Genomic DNA, 23,149 nt, shown 5'->3' on the forward strand with positions numbered 1-23,149 from the left:
CTGCTAAGGCCAATGAAAATTTTATTTCACGTTTTTGTCCCCGCCTTTAAATTTTTCCAAAAAAATAGGGAGCAATTCTGAAATTGCAATTTTCATTGAAAAAACTTGTAAAATCGACTGTAAAAATTTGAACACTTTGTTTTACGGTTATTTATCCATTTTAAATCAAATAAAAACTTTTAAATCTCGATCGCAGATTGATACGAAACATAAAATTTCAAAATATAAAAATCTTTCTAGAATAAAAAAAAAACTTCAATTTCGTTTAACCCTTTCAGGCCTGATGGGTCATATATGATCCAAAAATTAATATTAAAAAAAAAAACTAGCCTATAATTTTCGCATAGGCATATGAATAATTTTCCCATAAATAAATATATTTTTTTAAATTCAGGCTAAATGCATTTTGTGAACCTTTTTGTTTCAAAATTTCAGAAACAAAATCTTTTTTTTTTAGTTTTTAAGTACCGTAAAACGGGGTGACTTTGATAGCCGTGGTGGCTTTGACAGGTTTGCGATTTTTCAGCAAAATGAAGAGTACAATTAAATACGTACGGAATGGCTTAGAATCATACTGACCATGGTAGAGAAGTGTTCAAAGTACCTCAAGAAGAACTTTTCATAAAATTTTGAAAAGTTTAAAAAGTTAGTTTAACTATAGTTAAGAAAATGTTGATGAAAGTCATTATTTTAATCTTCTCAATGTGTCATTTTGAATTAAATATACTTTATTGAATCTTTCTTATAATAATTACATTTGGTTTACATAATAAGTGGTCAGCTGTGGCTCTTCAGCTTTAGTTTGCTTTTCGTGATTTAAACACTGTTCATTTTCTTAACTTTAAAAGTATATGATTTATCATTTTTGTAACACTAGGTACAATGAGGAAAAAAAAAAAAAATTTAAGAAAACATAACCTAACCTAAAACTAACTTAATCTTACCATAAACTAAACCAATCCTTGAATCAAGGGGTATTCAGAAATAGCACATTTTTCCCTGAATTTCAAACATTTCTCTTGAATCTTCTGATCCAACGTTTTTACTTCTGCTAATTCATGAACCTCACTTGATCTTGTCCAGCCAGGAACATTCAAAACCATTTTGAGTACCTTGTTTTGGACACGCTGGAGCTTCAATTTATGAGTTCTAGCGCAACACTCCCAAACAGGTACTGCATACTCAATAACGGGGTAAATTATTTGTTTGTAAACTGCTAGCTTATTTTTCAAAGTTAGCTTTGATTTTCTGTTAATCAAAGGATACAAACACCTGATGAGAATGCTGCACTTGTTCAATATTTTATCTACATGCTGCCGAAACAATAGTTTCGAGTCAAGTATGAGACCTAAATAGACGACTTCCTTTGACCAGGGTATCGAAACATCATTCATTTTTATCAAAACATCATCCTTTGGGGCAAATCTGGCAGATTTGGAAAGTGGAAAAATGATGGTTTGAGTTTTGGCTGCATTTATGCGAATTTTCCAGTCACCAAAGTATTCGGAAAGAACGTCAAGACCCTTCTGAAGACGGCCAACTAAATATCTGGTTATTTTACCTTTATAAATAACGGCAGTGTCATCAGCAAAAAGTGACAACACACCATTACCAGGAAGAGTAGGCAAATCAGATGTAAAAATATTGTACAGAAGTGGACCAAGAATACTTCCTTGGGGAACCCCAGCATCAATGTTGAATAATCCAGAAGCAATCCCATTCAGAAAAACCCTGAACGATCTCTCCGAAAGATAGTGCTGGATAATTTTGATAAGATACATTGGAAAACCGTATAAATACAGTTTATGTATCAAACCATCATGCCAAACATTGTCAAAAGCCTTCTCAACATCCAACAAAGCCATAGCAGTTGATTTAGACTCAAGCTTGTTCTGCTTGATGATTTTAGTTACTCTCGTAAGCTGATGAGCAGTATTATGTCCCTTTCGGAAGCCAAACTGCTCATTCAAAATTATATTATTATCGTTGGTAAAATCCAAAAGCCTTGAATAGATGACCTTCTCAAAGAGTTTGGACAGACTACTCAAAAGACTTATGGGACGATAACTTGTTGGCGATGTTGGATCTTTTTGAGGCTTCAAAATTGGTATGACTTTGCCCAGTTTCCAATTGGTGGGGAAGTAACCAAGTTACAAACATTTATTGAAAATATTGGCTAGATGTTGAAAGAACTGATCACTCTGTTTTTTCAACACCAGATTAAAAATGTTATCAAAGCCAGGAGCTTTCATATTTTTCATTTGTTTTACTGCAACTTTGACTTCCTCACCAGAAACATGGGAATCTGCAGGAAATTCAAAAGTAGAGCTATTAATTGTTGAAATACTATTGGCAACTGGTGTTTCTTTACGGCTGGTCATGGAAGCGCCAAGATTATGTGAACTAACAAAATGAAGCCCAAGTGCATTTGCCTTTTCCTCGGATGTAATCAAACGAGAATCCTCAACAATAAGAGGAGGAATCGGCTTTGGTTTGTTTTTAAGAACTTTTGAAAGTTTCCAAAATGGTTTTGAATAATTTCCCAGCTGGCTTACATGTTTTGAAAATTCTTGATTTCTGATATTGTCAAGTCGGTCTTGTATGATTTTGTTCAAATTGTTAACTGAAATCTTTTTGTCATAGTCCCCAGTCCGTTGATATTGTCTCCTATAAACATTCCTAAGTCTAATCAAGTGTTTAGTATCTACGTCAATATCAGTTACCTTAAAATTAAAAGGAACCTCCCGAACGTTGGCAGCCTCTGCTTGGTTGATAGCCTGCTGGATCACCTCCAGCGAACGATCAATATCAGCAGAAGTTTCCGGGTGTTGATCATAGTCGATGTTGCTGTCTACCACTTGCTGAAACTGCTGCCAGTCAACGTTGTGGTAATCTTTCCGGGTTGGTTGCCGCTGCGGAGTAACGGAAGCTCCAACCTCCACAACCACCGGATAGTGATCAGAACTCAACTCTTCAAACACCTCAGGATGAGCCACGTTCTCAGCCATATTGGTAATGAAGAAGTCGATGATTGAGTGATTCCCAGACCGAGCCACCCTCGTTGGACGATCCGAACTCACAACGTAGTAGTATCCGTTTTGCAGATCGTTGTGCAGAATCACTCCGTTCCGATTCCTCCTGCTGTTGCCCCAAACTTCATGCTTCGCGTTGAGGTCACCAGCAATGATGTACTTTGCGTTCCGCCGTGTCAGCTTCTGGATGTCGCTCTTCAATTTTGCTGCTGAACCGTCTCTGGAATTCACCTGACGTGGGCAGTATGCAGCAATGAAGAGTACTGGGCCAACCGAAGTGGGAATTTCCACCCCAACGGCCTCAATGATGTCCAGCTTGAAGTGTGGCAGCCGGCCTGGCTTGAGATCACGATGAACAGCGACAAGCACACCTCCTCCTCCAGAGGTGGTCCTGTCGAGCTGCGTCGCGATCTTGTAGTTTTGCAGATAAACTTTTTCACCGGGCTTCAGATGAGTTTCCGTGATGGCAGCTACGTCGATCTCCTTCTCGCGAAGAAAATCCACCAGCTCTAAGTTCTTCCTCCTAATGGAGCAAGCGTTCCAATTCAGCAGCTTGAGGGACCTACGATCCATACTGGATGACGAACGAGGTCAGCACTTCAATCTGCTGGGTCTTGGTTTTGCATCCACGCAGTGCAGCGGACATCTGTTTGAAAATATTGAGGAGTTCGGTTGAGGTGTAAAGATCATTACCATTTTCCTCAACTGCTGGTTCATTGGTTGGTCTTGGCTCCTGGATGAAGCCCGGTGGAGACGGTCTCGGCTCCTGGCTGGAACCCGGCCGTGGATGATTCATCTCAGCTCTCTTCCTGGGATCCAACGGCAACGGTGCCAAGTTCGGGACCTGGCGTCGCGGTTGAAGAGGTGGGAAATTTTGCTCCACCAGGGCTGGAGGAGTTCTACGACGCTGAGGCTGATTCTTCGTCGATGCTTGCTGCCGAATTTTCACGAACTCAGCTCTCTTGGGGCACTTTCGGTCGGTTGACGAGTGCTCACCGTTGCAGTTGAGGCATTTCACCAGCGAATCTTGGATGCACTGGGATGTGATGTGCGCATCGGTACCACATTTGGCGCAACGACGCTTTAGGTGGCAGTTCTTACCTCCGTGCCCGAAGCCCAGGCAGTTGAAGCATTGTGTGACGTCACGGTGCACTGGTCGGTATCGCTCCCACGACACGATAATGTTGAAAACCGCTCGGATTGCCTTCAGCTCAGGAAGCGTCGTCGATCCCTTAGCCAAATGCAGCAGGTAGAGCTGGTCACGGTACTTGATGTCTTTGTTGCGTCGGCTCATTTTGTGCACGGCCAACACATCCAGTTTCAAAACTTTTAGCTCGGCAGCTAATTCCTCCACTGGCATATCGTACAGACCTCTGACGACGATTTTGAACGGCTTATCCATGACGACATCATGGGTAAAGTACTCCGCCTCGTTTTCGGTCAAGTAATCCTTGACCAGTTGATAGTGCTGCCTGGATTGCACCAGCACCTTAAATCCGTCCTGACACAGACGAATGTTGCCTTGGAATTTCCCAGACTTGATGAGTTCAACCAGCCCCGCTCGAAAGTCGATCGTTGCTGCTGATTGCCTCACATAAAAAGGAGGCAGTTTCTCCTTTCGCTGTTTCACTTCATTCTCCTTTGCTTCCGCTACCTGGTCCTCGTCAGGCAGTCCAGCAAACTTGTTGTTCTTCAAAAGCTGCTCCTCGTGCGATGAAGAGTTCTCCTCCTCCTCATCCATCGGTACAGTACCGTCGCTCTTTTTCGTCTTTTTGCTGTTCGATGTCACTTCCAAAAGCACCTTCCTTTTGGAAATTCCCGGTTTTTGGCCATCAGTTGAGGCCTCAACCTTCCTTTTGGAAATTCCCACTTTTTTGCCTGCTTGAGCCGCAGGTAGGGCAATATTGCCGGCGTTTTGCGCCGGGACGCGACGAGTCATGTTGATTCAGACAACCTTCACCAACGAATGCTCGGATAACAAATCTCAATGTGTCATGATTTTCTCAATGAACATTATTTTGAAACGGAAAACGGAATGCATTTTCGGATTCTTTGGACAATTTTCTACTAGGAGAAGGTTAAATAAGTTTGTGAATAATAAATATTATGTGTTTTTTGAAACACAATTTAAAAAACTCCAAATTTATATGCATTTTTAGTTAAACAAATTTCATGTAAAATGGGAAAACTTGTGTTTAGTGCTTCGAATTCAGTATAAAATGCAATATAAATCGATAATTTTATAAACAAAACTAGTTTTAACAAATTTCAGGCAAAATTCCGACTTTTTAACAATTTTACCTAAAATTTATATGTATTTTGTTAAAAAGCTTATAAACTTAGTTAACTTAACATAAACATTGATTTTTTTCTTACAAACTATATCAACTACTTCAGTGATGGTACATTTAACGTACAAATAAAGTTTGAACATTTTAAATATGATTTTAACAAGAAAAACTATGGCTATCAAAGTCACCCCGGAATGAAAACTAATAATTCACGTCACGTTAAACTATTTTTCTAAACACTATTGAAAAAACTTTTTTTTACAAATTAGTGCATGGACTTTGTGTGGCCTATCCCAGTACATGTTATAAAAATAATAATCTTGAGAAAAACCATACCTGCTGGAAATTATTCCAAAAGGTTTTTGAAATCCTGTCAAATTCACCCCGTTGTACGGTACGGTACGGTACACAATGAAAATTTATTTTTAAACTTATAAACAAGTATGTTGGATATAATAAGAAAAAATAAAATACAAATTTTCCCACAGTGCCAACTGGGCTGCGTTCGCCATAACCTTCTTTATCGACCGCACATTTTTCTATGCATTACGTCGCATTTCGGCTGGAAAGCTCTAGGCTGGATTTAAACTGACAGCAAAAAAAGACAGCCGGATTATGAAGACCGTTGAGGGAGGTAGGAGGGGGGGTGGACATGTGATATTTACCGATGGTATCATCCAACCCCGGGAAATAAATAAACACACCAACAAACATTATCTATCTCTTTCTCTCTCACGTGTATGAACGCGAACTCACGGGCAGCGTCAACCTTCTAGTAACGGGGTGTATTTTTTTATCTTATCAGCACCAGTACAGACGACTCTACAGGGTGGTTCATTCTTCGCCAAGTACCTTTACCTTCAAAGTTGTTCATGAGTTCTCTGAGTCAGCCCTTGAGGCGGCCTCCTCTCCAAAATAAAGGTCTCAACTGATTATATTGTAACATTCGTTGGTTGGCTTGATGAAGCACGGCGGCCAAAGACAAACAGGAAGTTTCATTCTCCTCGAGGCATGCAAATAATGTTGGCACTTTGGGGGTGGTGGGGAAGAACTGTCAGGCCCTTTTTTCTGAGAGAGGGGAACTTTAATTACTATATATGAGACTCATTCTTGAGCGCTGAGGAGATTTTGGGGCGGGTTGAAGGATGCAAAACCATTTGCCTCGGGCTTAAAACTGAAAACACAGAGGAGAAGATTAAACATTTTGATACAAAAAGGCTGCTGCTGCATCGAGTTCCCGACAATCATTCATCACACGCTAATCTCATTAAACCGTTTTCGTTGCGGATCATTAGGGACGGCAGTTGTCGTGAGTGTGCTGAAATTGCAAACCCCTTTTTTGATGAGAGGGTGTAGATTTTAGGGGTAAACACGAAGGAAACACTTTAAAACGGACTTTGTTCTCTGTCACCTTGATATTTTAAACATCAAAAGTGATGATTTTCTACTAAATATCTTCAAACACCTAAAATAGAGGGAAAAATAAATATTTTAAAATGATTTCCCTCTGACAAAAATCAATACAATCTGTTTTGGTTGCGTTCAACATAAGCTGTTGTATTTTGTGAATGGGTATTGTATTGTAGCGCCGTGTTCTTATCAACAACTTCCTGGTTGGTGGTGGTACTTCAAGAAAATAAGGGGGGAGGAAAAAGTAAGGGGAAGCTTTTTCATTGTTTTCCATTTTGAGCTGCTCTCCTATCGTCGACAGGACCAGAAATTGTGGCAAAATTGGCACGTTTTCGGTAACTTGCGAGGAGTTTTTTGGATGAAGAGAATGGTTACATTTTCTTGGTAATTGTTAATACAATTTTTTATCACAACACCCGGAAATGGAATTAAATTCAATTGTGTTTTGCTTCGCTAAAAAAATTGGAGGATTTTTCAATTTGTAATAAAAAAATATATATTCTCTACTACAGTTGATGAGATAAAAAATCTTCTTAGTGGTTTCCAATTCGTCTGATTTTTTCAGTTTACCTAATCAATGCAACTATTAATACTTTTTTCAATGTTTATCATTGAAATCACTGTAAAATTTACTTATCCTTTAATGTACAATATGTTAATATTTTAAAAATTTCAAAATCAAGCTACACCATTTTTGTCCTTTTTAAGATGTTATGCTTGATCATAAAGTTTTGAAAATATTGTTATTTGAAAAAAATGAAAATTTCACACTACTTTATTATTTAACATCGGACCAAAAGTTGCCAAGATATTATCAGAAAAAAATGTAGGCTAATTAAAAAACACATTTTTTCAGTTTAAATTCTTTGCAATGCTAATATCTCAGCGTTATTTGTCCAATTTCAACCAATAAAAAAAAATGAGAAAGAATAAGTTTTTTATTGTTTTGTTCATTATCAAAAATATAAAAAAATACCGACTAACAAAAAATACGGGCTTTGGAAATTTTGTCAAAATTTTAGCCTTATCATAAAATACAGGGTTGTTACGGACGGATGGCAATTTTGATGAATAAATAAATTTATTAATTGAGAGAGATAACATAACTTTCAAGTTATAGAGAAAAATATTATCAGGAATTTGAGTAATTTGTTTTTTTTTCGAAGAGTGCAAAAATTTTAATTTCCCAGAAGTTTAAGACTACAAAAATCAAATTGTTTTCTCAAAATTTTTGTATTTTCTTAATAAGAAACTTCGAAATAATGTAAATAAAGAGTGTATTTCGAATCCATCCAAATTAAAAAAAAAATCCAAAAAGTATATCCAAATGATTTTTTTACATCTGCTTAAGAGCGAGTTTTTCACCGATGTGAAACAGGTCGTATCGAGGTGCTCCGATTTGGATGAAACTTTCAGGGTTTGTTTGTCTATACATGAGATGAACTCATGCCAAATATGAGCCCTCTACAACAAAGGGAACTGGGGTAAAACGGGCTTCGAAGTTTGAGGTACAAAAAACATGAAAAATCTTAAAATTGCTCGCAATTCCGTAAAACTTCATCAATTCCAACTCTCTTAGATGCATTCGAATGGTCTTTTGAAGCCCTTCAAAATGTGCTATAGACATCCAGGATTGGTTTGACTTTTTCTCATAGCTTTTGCAAATTACTGTTAAAAATGGATTTATTTAAAACCTTAATATCTTTTTGCAACAGCCTCCAACACCCATACTCCCATAGGTCAAAAGATAGGTAATTACATGGACTATAAGCCTACGGTATTAACTTTTTGGCCAATCGCAGTTTTTCTCATAGTTTTACGATTTTTCTAGAACAAACATTTTACAACGTTAGTTTTTGCCCTGTAGGCCTCCATAGCGGCACTTTTTGGTTTCAATTTTGACATATTCGGAATCCTCAGAAAATTTTACATTAGATTGAGGTGTTGGAATTTTGAATTTGATTGAAAAAAATGCCATTTAGAATTATTAAAATATTATTTAGCATTTTGTCGGATTAGGGTTAAAACAAGTTTTCGCCTACTTGATACAGCATTTGACGTATTGATCATAGGGTAAATAAGATCTATTTCTTTTTCAAAAATGTTTTATTTAATTATTTTTTAAAGCAATATTACAACTCCAATACTTCTAACTTACGTGAAATTGTCCGAGGATTCCGAATATGACAAAATTGAGATTAAAAAGTGCCGTCTTCTTGGCCTACAGGGCAAAAACTAACGTTGTAAAATGTTTGTTCTAGAAAAATCGTAAAACTATGAGAAAAACTGCGATTGGCCAAAAAGTTAATACCGTAGGATTATAGTCCATGAAATTCCCTAACTTTTGACCTATGGGAGTATGGGTGTTGGAGGCTGTTGGCAAAAGTTATTAAGGTTTTAAAAAATCCATTTTTAACAGTAATTTGCAAAAGCTATGAGAAAAAGTCAAACCAATCCTGGATGTCTATAGCACATTTTGAAGGGCTTCAAAAGACCATTAGAATGCATCTAAGAGAGTTGGTATTGATGAAGTTTTACGGAAATGCGAGCAATTTTAAGATTTTTCATGTTTTTTGGACCTCAAACTTCGAAGCCCGTTTTACCCCAGTTCCCTTTGTCGTAGAGGGCTCATATTTGGCATGAGTTCATCTCATGTATAGACAAACAAACCCTGAAAGTTTCATCCAAATCGGAGCACCTCGATACGACCTCTAGAACAAACCGAGCAGAATCTACAAATACTGCCTCTTAACGGATCTAAATATTTATTTTATTTTAAGTTTTAGGCTTATTTATTGTTTATTTAATACTGCACACGTTCAATTTTTAATCTAGTGATCCATATTTCAAACTTTTCCTAATGATATAAGCATTGGATGTAACAAAAATGATTATTGGGGCTTGTGCCAAAATTCCCAAATATGAACATGATTTGACGTAACAGAAGCTGGCTCTCCGCCTTTGAATTTTAGATGGAATTTAACCGGTAGAAAGACATTTTTTCTAAATTTAAGCATTCTTGGGGAAAAAAATGAAAGGAAATTCGAAGTTTCAGAAATTCAAAAACATAAACCAATTTTTTGATAGATTTTTTGAGTTTTGTTTAATCCAAAAAATTAAAAACTCAGATTCAAAAATTGAAAAAAACCGAAATTTATAAATAAAAATTTTAAAAAGACTCCAAAAATTAAGGAATTCAAAAATTACAAAATTCAAGAAAAAAAATAAAAACTCAGATTCAAAAATTGAAAAATCCGATATTTATAAATACAAATTTTAAAAAGACTCCAAAAATTAAGGAATTCAAAAATTTCAAGATTCAAGAGTTTAAAAGTCAAAATTTGAAAATTAAAAACAATCAGGAGAACAAACAACTAATTTCTCAAGTGTAATTATTCTTAATTTGTTAAATTCTGAAATTCACAAATTCTTAAAAAATATTTTTACAGAAAATCTGATAACTTTGGAACATTTTCGGAGTCATATTTCAGTGTTTCGTGTTTCGATTTTTCTGAGTGACTCTTTGGTGAGTATTATCGAGTACGAACTATCCTTAAGTTTTCAAAGCTCTGGATTTATGAATTTCATGATTTTTTAATTTGGTCAGATTTTTAAATAAATTTTATTTCCTTTTTAATTAATTTCTAAATGTTTTAATTGTATTTTTGATCTCTTTTCTCAAATACGTTTTTTTTCAAAACAAATTAAATTATTATGAAACTCTCTTGTATTTTTGTGGTAAAATTATTTTTCTTTATATGGCGCGGATTTCGCGCGGGAATAACCGAAATAACCGGTTTTAGATTCAACTTTTGATTAATCAAAAGTTTACCCAAGGGAAAAATATATTTCAAAATCTGCAATATTGGATTTGCTGCAGAAAATGTCACATTTTATAACATTTTTTGCAGCAAGCCCGTAGATCATTTTTGCCCGCGTGTAAAAATTTCAGCGATCTACAGTTCTCACCAACACATATAATGCTGGCCCGTCCCCGAGGAACACTCCAAATAGAAGCATATGTTGGTGCTCTTTCACTCACTTTTCATCTAGCGTCCATTGCGCGGTGGTAGCGTGTCGGATCAATAACCAAGAAGTTGGTGGTTGAATCCTCGTTCTGCTAAGTGTTTTTTTTTTGTGAAATACAACCACAAAGCCGTCGGTTATGTCGATAATTGTCGGTAACGGGCAAAAATGTGTTTTAATCCGAATGCACTTTTTTGAGATTTACTCCAAATTTTGAACAATTGATGTCAATTTAAAATATGTTTAGAATTTTTTAAAGCACACATTTACCTTACAAAAGGGTCAAAAATTTCGGTTTAAGGCCTTTTGAAATGTTAGTTCATTTTTCGTAATTTCAATTCTTTGCAAGGCCATATCTCAGCAATCAAATGGTCGGATCAAAAATGTCCAAACAAGAAAATTGTAGAGAATTTTAATTTTTCAGCTCTAAAATAGCAGTTTATGCAACAAGTGGCAAAAAGAAGTTTTTTTCAGTACGAGTCGTACACGAGTCGGTGAACCTCGTTGGATAAATGCGACGAGTGATGAAACAATCAAGTTTTGCAGCGAGTTCCATACATTTTTTTGCAATTCCGAAAAACATCCTTTGAACACAGAATTATAAGTCAATTATAAGTTATTTTGTCATAAAATCCCCCCTAACAACATTTCAAAAAGCGTCATAAACAAAGGTTTTGCGTCAGACATAGTGCTTATTGAAATGTTAGTAACGAATTCTAAAATATTTTTTTAAATGCATAACTTAGGGAAAAATAGCTCAAAAGTTGGCACTTTTTGCCCAAAAAAAAAGATATCAATAAGGGTAAAATTTGTAAAAATATTTTTAATTTACAAAAAAAATCTTCTTTTTTCTGTTGAAAATTAATGTTTCATAATGTTTTTTTTTTTTAGTTTTATTTAAAAAAAATCTTTTCATACAAAGTCGTCTTTAAATCGCTAATAACTCTTCAGGGTTAATTCGAATCGATTTGCAGTCTTCGACAAAGTTGTTTGTCATGAAATTTTACATGACAATGATCCGACACATTTAACGCCACCCTTTGTTGAAATTTTAACTTTTTTTCCATTACAAACTTTAACGATAAAAAGCGACCCTTAACCCTTAACCAATTTGGCTCAAAATTGGCACAGTTACTTATTTTGGCCCAAAAATATCAAAACAGGGGATATCTCTTAAAATTTTCCAAAATTTGGAATTTTTCTTGTCATCTTAATATACTGCCATAGTCTGACAGGACTTTTTTTTGCAAGCTTAATCAGAATTCTCGCTCTATTTTTTTTTTTCAAACTGCCCTAAATTTGAGCTAAGTTATGTGATGGGATTTTTCCGGATGATCGAAGTAAACTGTGCGCGCTACCGGACGCGTTTTTTTTCCTCTGTCATTTTTTGGTCCCTACATTTCGTTTAAAAAGAGTAAAATTTGTATCACTTGGAGACTTTTGTGTCCTTTTCGGTAATTACGAAGTGGCCATCGATGAAACGTTCCTGTTGTTCCAGCCCCGTGTACCAGAAATGTCCTTACTGACGCCATTCAAGTACTGCTGGATGTGGACGAGACGGAAACTTCTAAGGTCAAGCCGCTTGCTGTCGTTCGTGTGGTGCCAGAATTCGGCAACCTGATCGCAAGTTTCATCAAGTTTGAGAAGATCGCAAAATGTCCTTAGCCATGGATTATTTATTTGGTGAAACCTTTCTTATTTAAATAACAACATATTCTTTCATCTACTCTAACATTCTCACATTTCACTAAAGTCAACCTACGCCAACCTTATTATATACGTGGTAGGGTGTTCCCTTGGTCGTTCGCTGTGAGTTGTGGATTGCCTGCTTCTCTAATGAAGGTTCGACTGGGGGGGCATGCTTATTAATTTCTCGTCGCTCCATACCCTCAGTGACGTGATGGGAGCAAGGGCGTCTATGAAAAGTGTCCCTACACCCGCTACAAATTTCCGGCGCTTGGGGAGGGAAGAGGGAAACCATTTTATTTTATGCACCGGTATTTGTAGCATTAAAATTCGTGCAAAAAAACTTATGCACGTGGGTGTACAGATTACGGAGTAAAAGATGATCGAATTGTTCACCTAGCGCTCACATGTGTTTCGGGACCAAGTTGCCTGCGGGTATGGGGATCATACATACATACATACATACAGTTATGTGATGGGATTTTTCCGGAATTCTAGAAGCACTGCTTAAAGATATCGATTTATTTTGTAACTTTAACTAAGGATACAAAACGTGAAATTTTAAGTTTCCCCGATTTTCTAATTGTTGGCAACACTGCCCAACCCGCCCAATGAGTCGCAAAAAACTGTCAACTCCCCGTCGGAGCGCTCACTCACAATCATGTCACGATACTCGGGCTCGGTGATGATGATATGTGTGTGAATAGTTTCCCCAGCTGATAAAAACAAAAAGCTGCGCGCCCCAACACGACACACTCGTGTGGCTGGTTGCAATTCCGGTACAGGTTGGTAGTGGTAGTTACCGGGTTGTAAAATGAGATTTAAAAAAAAACAGAGAGTGCAGTTACAACTTACAACTTCCACATACCGTGATGTGCCAACTGCAGTGAAACAGTGTTGCCAGATTGATTAGATTTTTAAAGTGGTTGCAATTTGGAGAATTTTTGAAGAGTTTTAGTTTGTCACGATTTTGAGATGTTTTCGCTGGCAGCACTGTCGCACTTGTTCAAGCTTTAAGTGACTCTCTCTCTCTCTCTCTCTTTTTTTTTTTCTCATAAAATTATTTTCATTAGGTCCTTTTCGGTACTGGGACCTGGTTAGGACCGAGTCGGCTTTTGTAATTACATTTGACTTAATAATTACAGAGGATCTTGTGATCTCTCTCTCTCTTTCTGGTTTCTCAGCCGCGTGCTAATAATCGCGGTATCGCGCGAGGTGATATCGCACCCAGCATGTACTTACACTTGATTGCACTCACACACAGAGCCACTCACAACCACAAACTGTGTGTGAACTCTTCAAATGCCGCTGACTGGACGATATGAGTTATGCTTGTTAAGGTGCTACCACCCCGCACAATACACAAAGTTGTACACAGAGAGTTGAGAGGAAATAATAATGAAAAAAATTGGTCCGCGCGGTGCGATATCTCGCCGTTGAGTTCAGCTGGTGGTGGTGGTGGCGGTCGTGTAGACAAGACTTCATTGATCGTGTACACACATTCCTTGCGCTACGGCCTTTTTCGTTGGGGCTATTGCACAAAAATAACCCCCTCGCGTGGACCCCACCCCCCTCCCCTCTGTTGGGGTTGACCCACACCAATGAATCGACGCGCTCTCTCTTCAATACGTGGTCGTCGTCGTATGTGCATCCGCCGTTCGATTTCAGTCAGTCGAGTTTCAACCTGCTACCGGCGTCGCGTGCGTCGTCGCGTCTTCACCGAGAGCGTCTTTGTCGAGGTATCCCCATCGCGGGTCTACGGGAGCTTCCGGGAAGGTCGGCGGGACCTCGGGTAACCTTCAGTGCGTGCGAAATCGCTGGAGCTATGCTAAGCCTGCCTTCGGTGGACCTTTTCCGCGTATCGTAGAGGTGAAAGTGCTCCAGGAAGAAGTCTGTGTGTTTTCGGTCGTGGTGACTCAGGAACGACCTTGCCCGAATCCAATTAGTATTAAGCAGTTCAAATGTGATTTTGTCGCTGGATTTTTTTTTGGGCCGTCCCAAGTGACGTGTTACGACCTGGTTGCATAAATTCGAAAACAGAAAGAAAAACACCTCTGTCGAATGCGCGGAAAAGGCAGCTGTAATTACCGACCACAACCTGGTGCCAAAGACACACAAACACAGCGGCCGAGCAAGAAGCACATGTGAGAGTTGTGAATCAACGCGCGTGTGTGTCTGTATGTGAAGAAGAAGAAGACGAAGAAGCGCTCACCAGACCCCGAAAAAAAGGCCTTAGAAATGGCCAAGTTTCGAATTACCCGAGGCTTGTGAAGAAGACTTGGAAGTTTTGTCGGCTTTCCGAAGAGCTGTTATGAAAGCGCCGCCGTCGACCGCAGCTGTGGTGAAGAAAATCCGAGGAAAATTTGACGCTGGGAAGCTTTCGAAAGAGATTTCGGTGCCGCGGGAAGACCCAGATTCGACGGTCCACTGGACTGGAGATTTTCAATTGATAACATCTCTCGCAAGGTTGAGGTTAACGTGTTACACCAACACTTAGCTGCGTTCGAGTCATCGTGTCGCCGCACATAGATATGCGCCGTAACCACCGTGCAACGGGGACTAATTAGCACCTTTGCGATGAGCGGTCCGAACGTCGTGGACGTGGATAATAGCTTGGAACGGCTTTACTGTACTGAACTTGGAAGGAGTTATTGCGAAGGGGTTCAGCTTCGTATAACCTTGGGTTGATCGAGATTTTCTTTGAGTTAGATGCTTTTTGATAATAAGAAGATCATTATTAATCCATTTAAGAGATACTTTTGAATTACCACAACAAGAAAAGTTGTCCTCATTCTGTCAGTGCTGCCAGAAATCAATACTAAATCATTTATCGGAAAGGTCTTTGAAATGGTCACAAAACTGTGTTTTCTGGAAAAAAATTTCAGTTAAATTTTCAATATCTGTCTGAGTATTTTTTTTTTCGTTGTGGTTTGGTTGAGCGTTTTAGCAGAATGCATTACTATGAATATGTTTTTTTTTAATTTTTTTTTTCAGTTCGATAATCGATATCTAATGGCAAAACTGCTAAATCATAGAACTTTAACGTGAAGACTTCCATCATTGCCATGATTTTTCGTTTAAAGGTATAAATTTTGCGTCCCTATCAATATTCTGACGATCAAATGGTCGTCTCTTTTTCAATTCATGACTTGTAAAATATGAACTGTAAATCTTTTTTGTTTTTTTTTAAGAAGCCAGACAGGTTTTAAAAGAAACGTTCTAGATTTTTTGGCTATTCATTAAAATGTCGGGGATTTGAGATAAGAGTAGCTTTCGGATATGGGTAATTCTCCGCCAACTCACACAGCAGTTGCCCCGACCCCTCTTCGATTTGCGTGAAACTTTGTCCTAAGGGGTAACTTTTGTCCCTGATCACGAATCCGAGGTCCGTTTTTTGATATCTCGTGACGGAGGGGCGGTACGACCCCTTCCATTTTTGAACATGCGAAAAAAGAGGTGTTTTTCAACAATTTGCAGCCTGAAACGGTGATGAGATAGAAATTTGGTGTCAAAGGGACTTTTGTGTAAAATTAGACGCCCGATTTGATGGCGTACTCAGAATTCCGAATAAACGTATTTTTCATCGAAAAAAACACTAAAAAAGTTTTAAAAATTCTCCCATTTTCCGTTACTCGACTGTAAAAAATTTTGGAACATGTCATTTTATGGGAAATTTAATGTACTTTTCGAATCTACATTGTCCCAGAAGGGTCATTTTTTCATTTAGAACAAAATTTTTCATTTTAAAATTTCGTGTTTTTTCTAACTTTGCAGGGTTATTTTTTAGAGTGTAACAATGTTCTACAAAATTGTAGAGCAGACAATTACAAAAATTTTGATATATAGACATAAGGGGTTTGCTTATAAACATCACGAGTTATCGCGATTTTACGAAAAAAAGTTTTGAAAAAGTTGGTCGTCATCGATCATGGCCATTCATGGTCACCCGCGACAGACACGGACGACGAAACAAAGAGAAACGCAAAAAGTAACTTTTTCAAAACTTTTTTTCGTAAAATCGCGATAACTCGTGATGTTTATAAGCAAACCCCTTATGTCTATATATCAAAATTTTTGTAATTGTCTGCTCTACAACTTTGTAGAACATTGTTACACTCTAAAAAATAACCCTGCAAAGTTAGAAAAAACACGAAATTTTAAAATGAAAAATTTTGTTCTAAATGAAAAAATGACCCTTCTGGGACAATGTAGATTCGAAAAGTACATTAAATTTCCCATAAAATGACATGTTCCAAAATTTTTTACAGTCGAGTAACGGAAAATGGGAGAATTTTTAAAACTTTTTTAGTGTTTTTTTCGATGAAAAATACGTTTATTCGGAATTCTGAGTACGCCATCAAATCGGGCGTCTAATTTTACATAAAAGTCCCCTTGACACCAAATTTCTATCTCATCACCGTTTCAGGCTGCAAATTGTTGAAAAACACCTCTTTTTTCGCATGTTCAAAAATGGAAGGGGTCGTACCGCCCCTCCGTCACGAGATATCAAAAAACGGACCTCGGTTTCGTGATCAGGGACAAAAGTTACCCCTTAGGACAAAGTTTCACGCAAATCGAAGAGGGGTCGGGGCAACTTTTCCCGATTTCGTGTGAGTTGGTAGAGAATTACCCATATGTTACTTTAAATCTTGTATTCAATTCAAGTTAGGTAGTTATCCGCAAATGAAAATTTGGACTTATATGAATAATTGAACATTTTGGACTTACGAATAACACACAACTGTGCATTTATTCTAGAGTCAGATCCATACAGCGTCAGTGTTTATTTGGTCGAAGTGTACTAATTCATTGGCAGATCTGATTCTAGTTGTAATGTACGACAAGACTACTGACGGACGTGACAGGACGAGGGCCCAGTTTAGAGGTTTCAACATCAACGATGTGCGGCTGGATCACCCTCCCAAAAAAAAAAAAAAAAAAAAAATGGTATTTCCAGACGACATTTGAATCCAAATTGACGACAAACAACCCTGAAAATTTTCGAAAATATCTCTGTTAAGTACTCACAGCTTTATACAAAGTTGCTAGATTTATACAATGTTTGAAAATCCAATCTATTGGGAAAAATAAGAAAATATAATGGAAACTTGATAATGTCTGCCAATTTGGGAGGTAAACTTTTAATTTCTTTGAATTTCAATAAATAAAGATCATCGATTAACCTTAATACTTCATCAAGTATTTTGTTGTTTTACATAATGGTTCTCACAATGATTTTTTTTTCTCTAAATCTACATTGTCTTTTTGTCTAAATTTGAGAGATTGAGAGATGATCCCTAAACTTATTTTTAAGTACACAGTAAAAAATTGTGTAAAATTGGAAGGTGTAATTTTAGAAGGTTGAATATTACCTCTTTTATGATGTAATTTTACATCAATTTAGACTGAAAAAGCGACTTTACACCAGAGTAGTGGTGAAATTACACATTTTCAGAGGTAAAATTACACATTTTTTTCTGACATAAAAGATGTACCCCTTCTCAGATGTAATATTACCATGATTTTTTTTACTGTGTAAAAGTTTTCGGCACTCAAATTAAAGCTACAGTGATCTTTTCAGCATTGTCACAAAAAGTTGGAGAAAAAACGCTAGGAAACGCTTTTAACTTTTCAGGATCAACTTGAGGACACGGACAAAAATCCGCGTGTTACAAAAATAATCTCAGATTTTTTTTTCAATTTTTTTTTAGCTTGGCCAATTTAACCCTCTACAAACCCCAACTCCGCATCTAGACGGACTTCGATCTAAAAAGTCGCCAAAAATCAATTTTCAACCAATCTTTAAAAAGCATTGGAAAGAAGAACTCTAAAAATTTTAGGGTTGGAAGTTTGACTTGTTTTATGTGACTTTTCCAATGTTTGAAAAAATGTCATTTTTCATGGGTTAACTTTGGCTGTGTTTTTTGCTAACATTTTCTTTATTTTAATAGAAAAGAAGTATGCAGTAATTTTTGTGGTGTTCCAGACTATGCCTCTACGCATTTTTTTACAATTTAAATGATAATGTTGTCATTCTATAGCAGAAAATGTGAAAAAAATGAAAAAGTTACTTAAAAACGTGAAAATTTAGATACACATTAAAAAATAATGTAAATTTGGAAGCTGTAATTTTGGAAGGTTGAATATTACCTCTTTTATGATGTAATTTTACCTCAATTTAGACTGAAAAAGTGACATTACACCAGAAAATTGGTAAAATTACACATTTCCAGAGGTAAAATTACACCTTTTTTCTGACATAAAAGATGTACCCCTTCCCAGATGTAATATTACCATGATTTTTTTTCTGTGTAGGCAAAAGGTAATGACAGGAGGTGGTAGAATAGGCCAAATACTACCATAAAAAATACTAAACAAGATAAAAGTAAATTAAAATACTAAAAATAAAGCAAGAAAAACATAAAACAAGCGAAGTATAGTTTTTCGTATAACAAAAGTTGTTCAAAATGTCCTCCAGAACACGGGAAAAATAAAAATAAAATAAAAAATTGGGCAGTAGAGGGTTAAATTTTCCAGGATCAGGATGAGTACACGGAAACAAAATCCCCGTGTCACAAAAATGATACCTTTTATATTTTTTTCAACAATTCATAACATTTCATTAACATTTTCTCTAAAATAATATAATATAACTAAACCAAAATATAGAAGGGAAGCAATTCTCTACATAACCTTTTTTAAAATTTAAAATTTTATGTTTTTTAATATCGCTGACACATTTTGAGTGCCTTCCGTAAAACCAAAAAAGCTATTTTTCAGTGTTTAGCATGTCAAACAAATTTGGCAGCTGTCTGTACAAACATCATTATAAAAAAATCAAAATCATAGCCCGTAGCAGATTTTTAAAAATCCCTTTTTGTTAGGAAGTGTTGATTTAACCCTTTCAGGCCTGTTGGGTCATATATGACCCAAACATTAAAATTTTCAAAAATAGCCTGAGGATCCCACACAGAAAAAAACATGATGGTAATATTCATCAGGAAATAGTAACAGATTTTGTGTTAAAAAAAATGATCAATTTTACCCCAGAAAATGATGAATTTTCACCAGTTTTTGATGAATATTCATCAGGTTCACATTTTTACACATTTTTTATGTAATATTACTAAAAAAAAGAGGTAATATACAACCTATCAATTTTTCAACATTCCAAAATTCATTTTTTTTCTGTGCATCATTAATTAAAATAGTAGTTTATGCAACAAGTTGCAAAAAGAGGATTTTTTCAGCACGAGTCGTACATTTATCCAACGAGGTTCACCGAGTTGGATAAATACGAAGAGTGCTGAAAAAATCAAGTTTTGCAACGAGTTCCATACAACATTTTTTGCAATTCCGAAAAACACCCATTGAGTGAAATTTTTAAATCAAATTTGCATGGATTTTGTCAATAAATCGTTTAAATCAAAAAAATGTTGAAAAGTGTTACTTTTCGAAACAAGTGCTGAAAAGTTCAACTTTTCAGCACCCATTTCAGTGCTGAAAAGTAGAACTTTTCAGCATTTATTTTGAAAAGTGTTGCTATTCGATTCTGTTATTTTTGGTACAGAAAAGTAGGCTATTTCGTCGTTCAAGAATGACAGGAAAAGTAAGTAGTTTCACGACGGAATTGCAAAAAAATATTTTTTGAGATTTCAGTCCTAAAAGGGTAAAAAAACTTTTTTTAAAATACGTTCTAGGGGCTATGAAATGCCATCTTTTCAAAGAAAATATAATAGACAAATAGAAAATCTTTGAAAAAATCGATGTTTTTTAAAAGCAGTGAAAAAAAAAATTACCTAATTTTTTATGTAATTAAAATATCACATCAAAAAGAAGTTAAATTTTTACAAAGGGACCATTTTCACGGTTAAGCCATTTGACAGTAACATTTTTGAAAAAAAGTCGCAGTTTTTATTTTATTTAAAGAGTGCTTATGTTTGCTTAGCTAAAAATAAAATTATCGAAAAGCTGAGAAAATTCTCTAAATTTTACTTTTTGAGATGATGGCCATGCAAAGAGAAAAACAGGAAAAATGATATTTTCTCAGTGGTGCTCATTTAACCCTCGTTTTTTTTTCGATAACCGATATCTTGAAAACGAATGGTCTGAAAATCGGAAAAAATTGAAACTTTCTGCCCTTTCCAATAAAAAAAAATAAATTTAAATATCCAGCTTTTGTAAATGTAAAAAATCACAATTATATAAAGTTCAAAAATGTAGGGAATTTTCTCAGCTCTGCAAAAGTATTTTTATCAAAAATGGTCAAACACTCTTTTTTACAATAAAAAAAATCTAATTTTCCAAAAAAGTTGCCTAAATCTATTATTTGAACATGGTGCACTTTTTCAAAATTTCACTAAAATACTGTTTGATTGCAAATTAGAACTCATTTGCTTTTTTTTTCTTTTATTCAGAAAAATCACTGTTTTTTCAAAATTATATCTTGTTTAAAAACTTTTTTGGAACTTTATGAAAAGATGGCATTTTATGTCCCCAAAAAACATATAAAAATGCGTTTTTTGGAAATATATTTTTAGTGACAAAAAGTGAACAAAAAGCACTTCTTTCGGTGTTGTCATTAGGGCTCAAAGTTGGTCAAAATCAAAATTTTGTTAAAAAAAGCGAAATAAAAAAAGGGGAATTCTTTTTCCTTGTAGTATGCTTTTTAAAAAAAATCGGATTCAGAACCAACGACTTCGCCGAAAATACCAAATTGATAAAAAAAAAAAATACCTTCCAGTACGGGTTTTTAACGTTTTCATCGTACTTTTGTATTGACAGCTCTCAAGTTTGTATGGAAACCAATAGTTCAAAATGGCTTATTAGCTTAATTTTTCAGATCATTATTAAAATAGTCGAAAGTTTCCGCCGAGTATAACAAAATAATAAAATTTGTATTGCCCTAATATGTTTGTCAGTTACAAACCTTGAACATGGAAAGGCGTTAAATTCCTCATATCAACATCAACATTCCGATCTGATCGTGAATCCCTTCGGGTGACCTTCCCAACCAAGTTTAAATGTGTTATACACGCTTCAAAAACGAAAAAAAGTCTATCAAAAGATCTCTTCCTCAACAGCTTAGTTCGCTGAAGAAAGCAGAACTAACATCTTGAAAAGGCTTATTTGCAAATAAAAGTGTAAATTTTTGTCTAATTTTCTTCAAATTTTAACATTTACGTTTGACTTTTTCAACCCAAAAAATTGTTTCTACTGTTATTTCCTTCAGTGACTTTATCCACCTGTTTATACCCCCACACTTGAGTGTAAAGTGGTGTGATGAAAACAGGGAGAAAAAAAAAAACACCGTTATCAGTTTGGCTTACCTGGAACCTGCTGGAAACAAAACTTCGTCATTCGCCCCACCAGAGCAAAGGTGTTGTTTTTGTGCGGGAGATTTAGGCTTCGGTTTATCGATTTTATTCAACGCGAGATAACGAAAGAAGGGGGCGAGATTCTTGAAATTTTTCGTTTCAAAACTAGCTTTGATCATTACGACGGTTGTTGACCTTGACTCTGGGGAAATTAAATCGAGAAGAAGAGGTCTCCTAAATGCCCCATTGGTGTGGTTATTAAATGGTCAATTCGATTGACACCGGGTGCCTATTATTATTCATCACACTCTTGAATGGGCAAACAGGCAAAACAAAGAAGAAGGTATTTGTGAGTCTTTCTAATGATTTCGCTGCGCATGTATTGGTTAGTGCCAAGTGCAGTCTACTGTGTGTAATTGATATTTACACTGGTGTGTTGGTGCCCCCTGAAGAAGATTGTTATGTATGACGATGCACATCACCTTTAAGGCGCAAACTGGAGACCGTGTGACAACAAGACGAAGAAGAAAAACTTGGCCCCGCGTGCAAAGTGTAATCAAACTCAATTGAGCGAGAAAATTGAGCTTTTTGTGAGCGCGTGTGTGTGTTGGTGAGAGGTGATTTCAGCTCAGTCAATTGTTCGAATTCGCATTGTGTTCGTGACGAGCACAAAAGGAAAACAAAAGGAAGAATAGGAAGAATGAAGATGTGATTAGATTGGCACTTTTATTTTTGCAGACTGATTTGTTTGCGTTTTTTTTTGTGTGTACGATTCATTCAATTATTACTAACACTGTTGCAGCTTTCCTTAATACTTGTGTAGAGAAAAGAGAGAAATATAAACCAACGTCGAATCAAGATAACAAAAACAGTGTGTAGTGTAGAGTTGTGGAGAGTTAAAGTGACGTAGATCAGCTGTTGTTGACGCGCGGGTCGTCGTGACTTGGCAGCCGCAACATGAAGACGTCCAAAACGATATCGGTCTCGGATAAGATCAAGATTTGGACTTCCCGGGTAAGATTAGCTTAATTTTGTCGTCATTGTTAAGTAAGGAGTGAAACACAAAAACGAAAACGACACAAATACAGAAATGCAAAAATTACTAAAATAACCTCCAATTTCAAAATGATCAAGATGACCCAAATTATCAAAATGATCAAAATGATCAAAATGATCAAAATGATCAAAATGATCAAAATGATCATAATTAATAAAATTACCGTCATTAGGGGGGACATTGGGTCTGGGGGGTGAGATTGGGTCATACAAATTTCAGCATTTTTGTATGACCCAATTTCACCCCCAGACCCAATGTCACCTCTGATGCCGGTATCAAAATTATCAAAATGATCAAATATACAAAAATTGCCAAAATGACTAAAATCAC

At 36.2% G+C, this 23,149-nt stretch overlaps 1 protein-coding gene across 3 annotated transcripts in view; it reads left to right on the forward strand.

Moving 5' to 3' along the window:
- The window catches only part of LOC120429940 (active breakpoint cluster region-related protein), a 98,345-nt gene that overhangs the window by 21,284 nt on the left and 53,912 nt on the right, over positions 1 to 23,149 (forward strand). Inside the window, exons 1-2 of one of the 3 annotated variants that reach the window (XM_039595037.2) lie at positions 14,112 to 14,237; positions 22,565 to 22,776. The exons of the other annotated variants lie outside the window; for them this stretch is intronic. Coding sequence (XP_039450971.1) covers positions 22,720 to 22,776 — 57 coding nt within the window. The 5' untranslated portion in view covers positions 14,112 to 14,237; positions 22,565 to 22,719. Of the gene's footprint in view, positions 1 to 14,111; positions 14,238 to 22,564; positions 22,777 to 23,149 lie in introns of those variants that run through there. 3 annotated transcript variants of the gene reach the window in all.

Source organism: Culex pipiens, chromosome 1 (assembly GCF_016801865.2).
Source record: "Culex pipiens pallens isolate TS chromosome 1, TS_CPP_V2, whole genome shotgun sequence".
Taxonomy (NCBI): domain Eukaryota; kingdom Metazoa; phylum Arthropoda; class Insecta; order Diptera; family Culicidae; genus Culex; species Culex pipiens.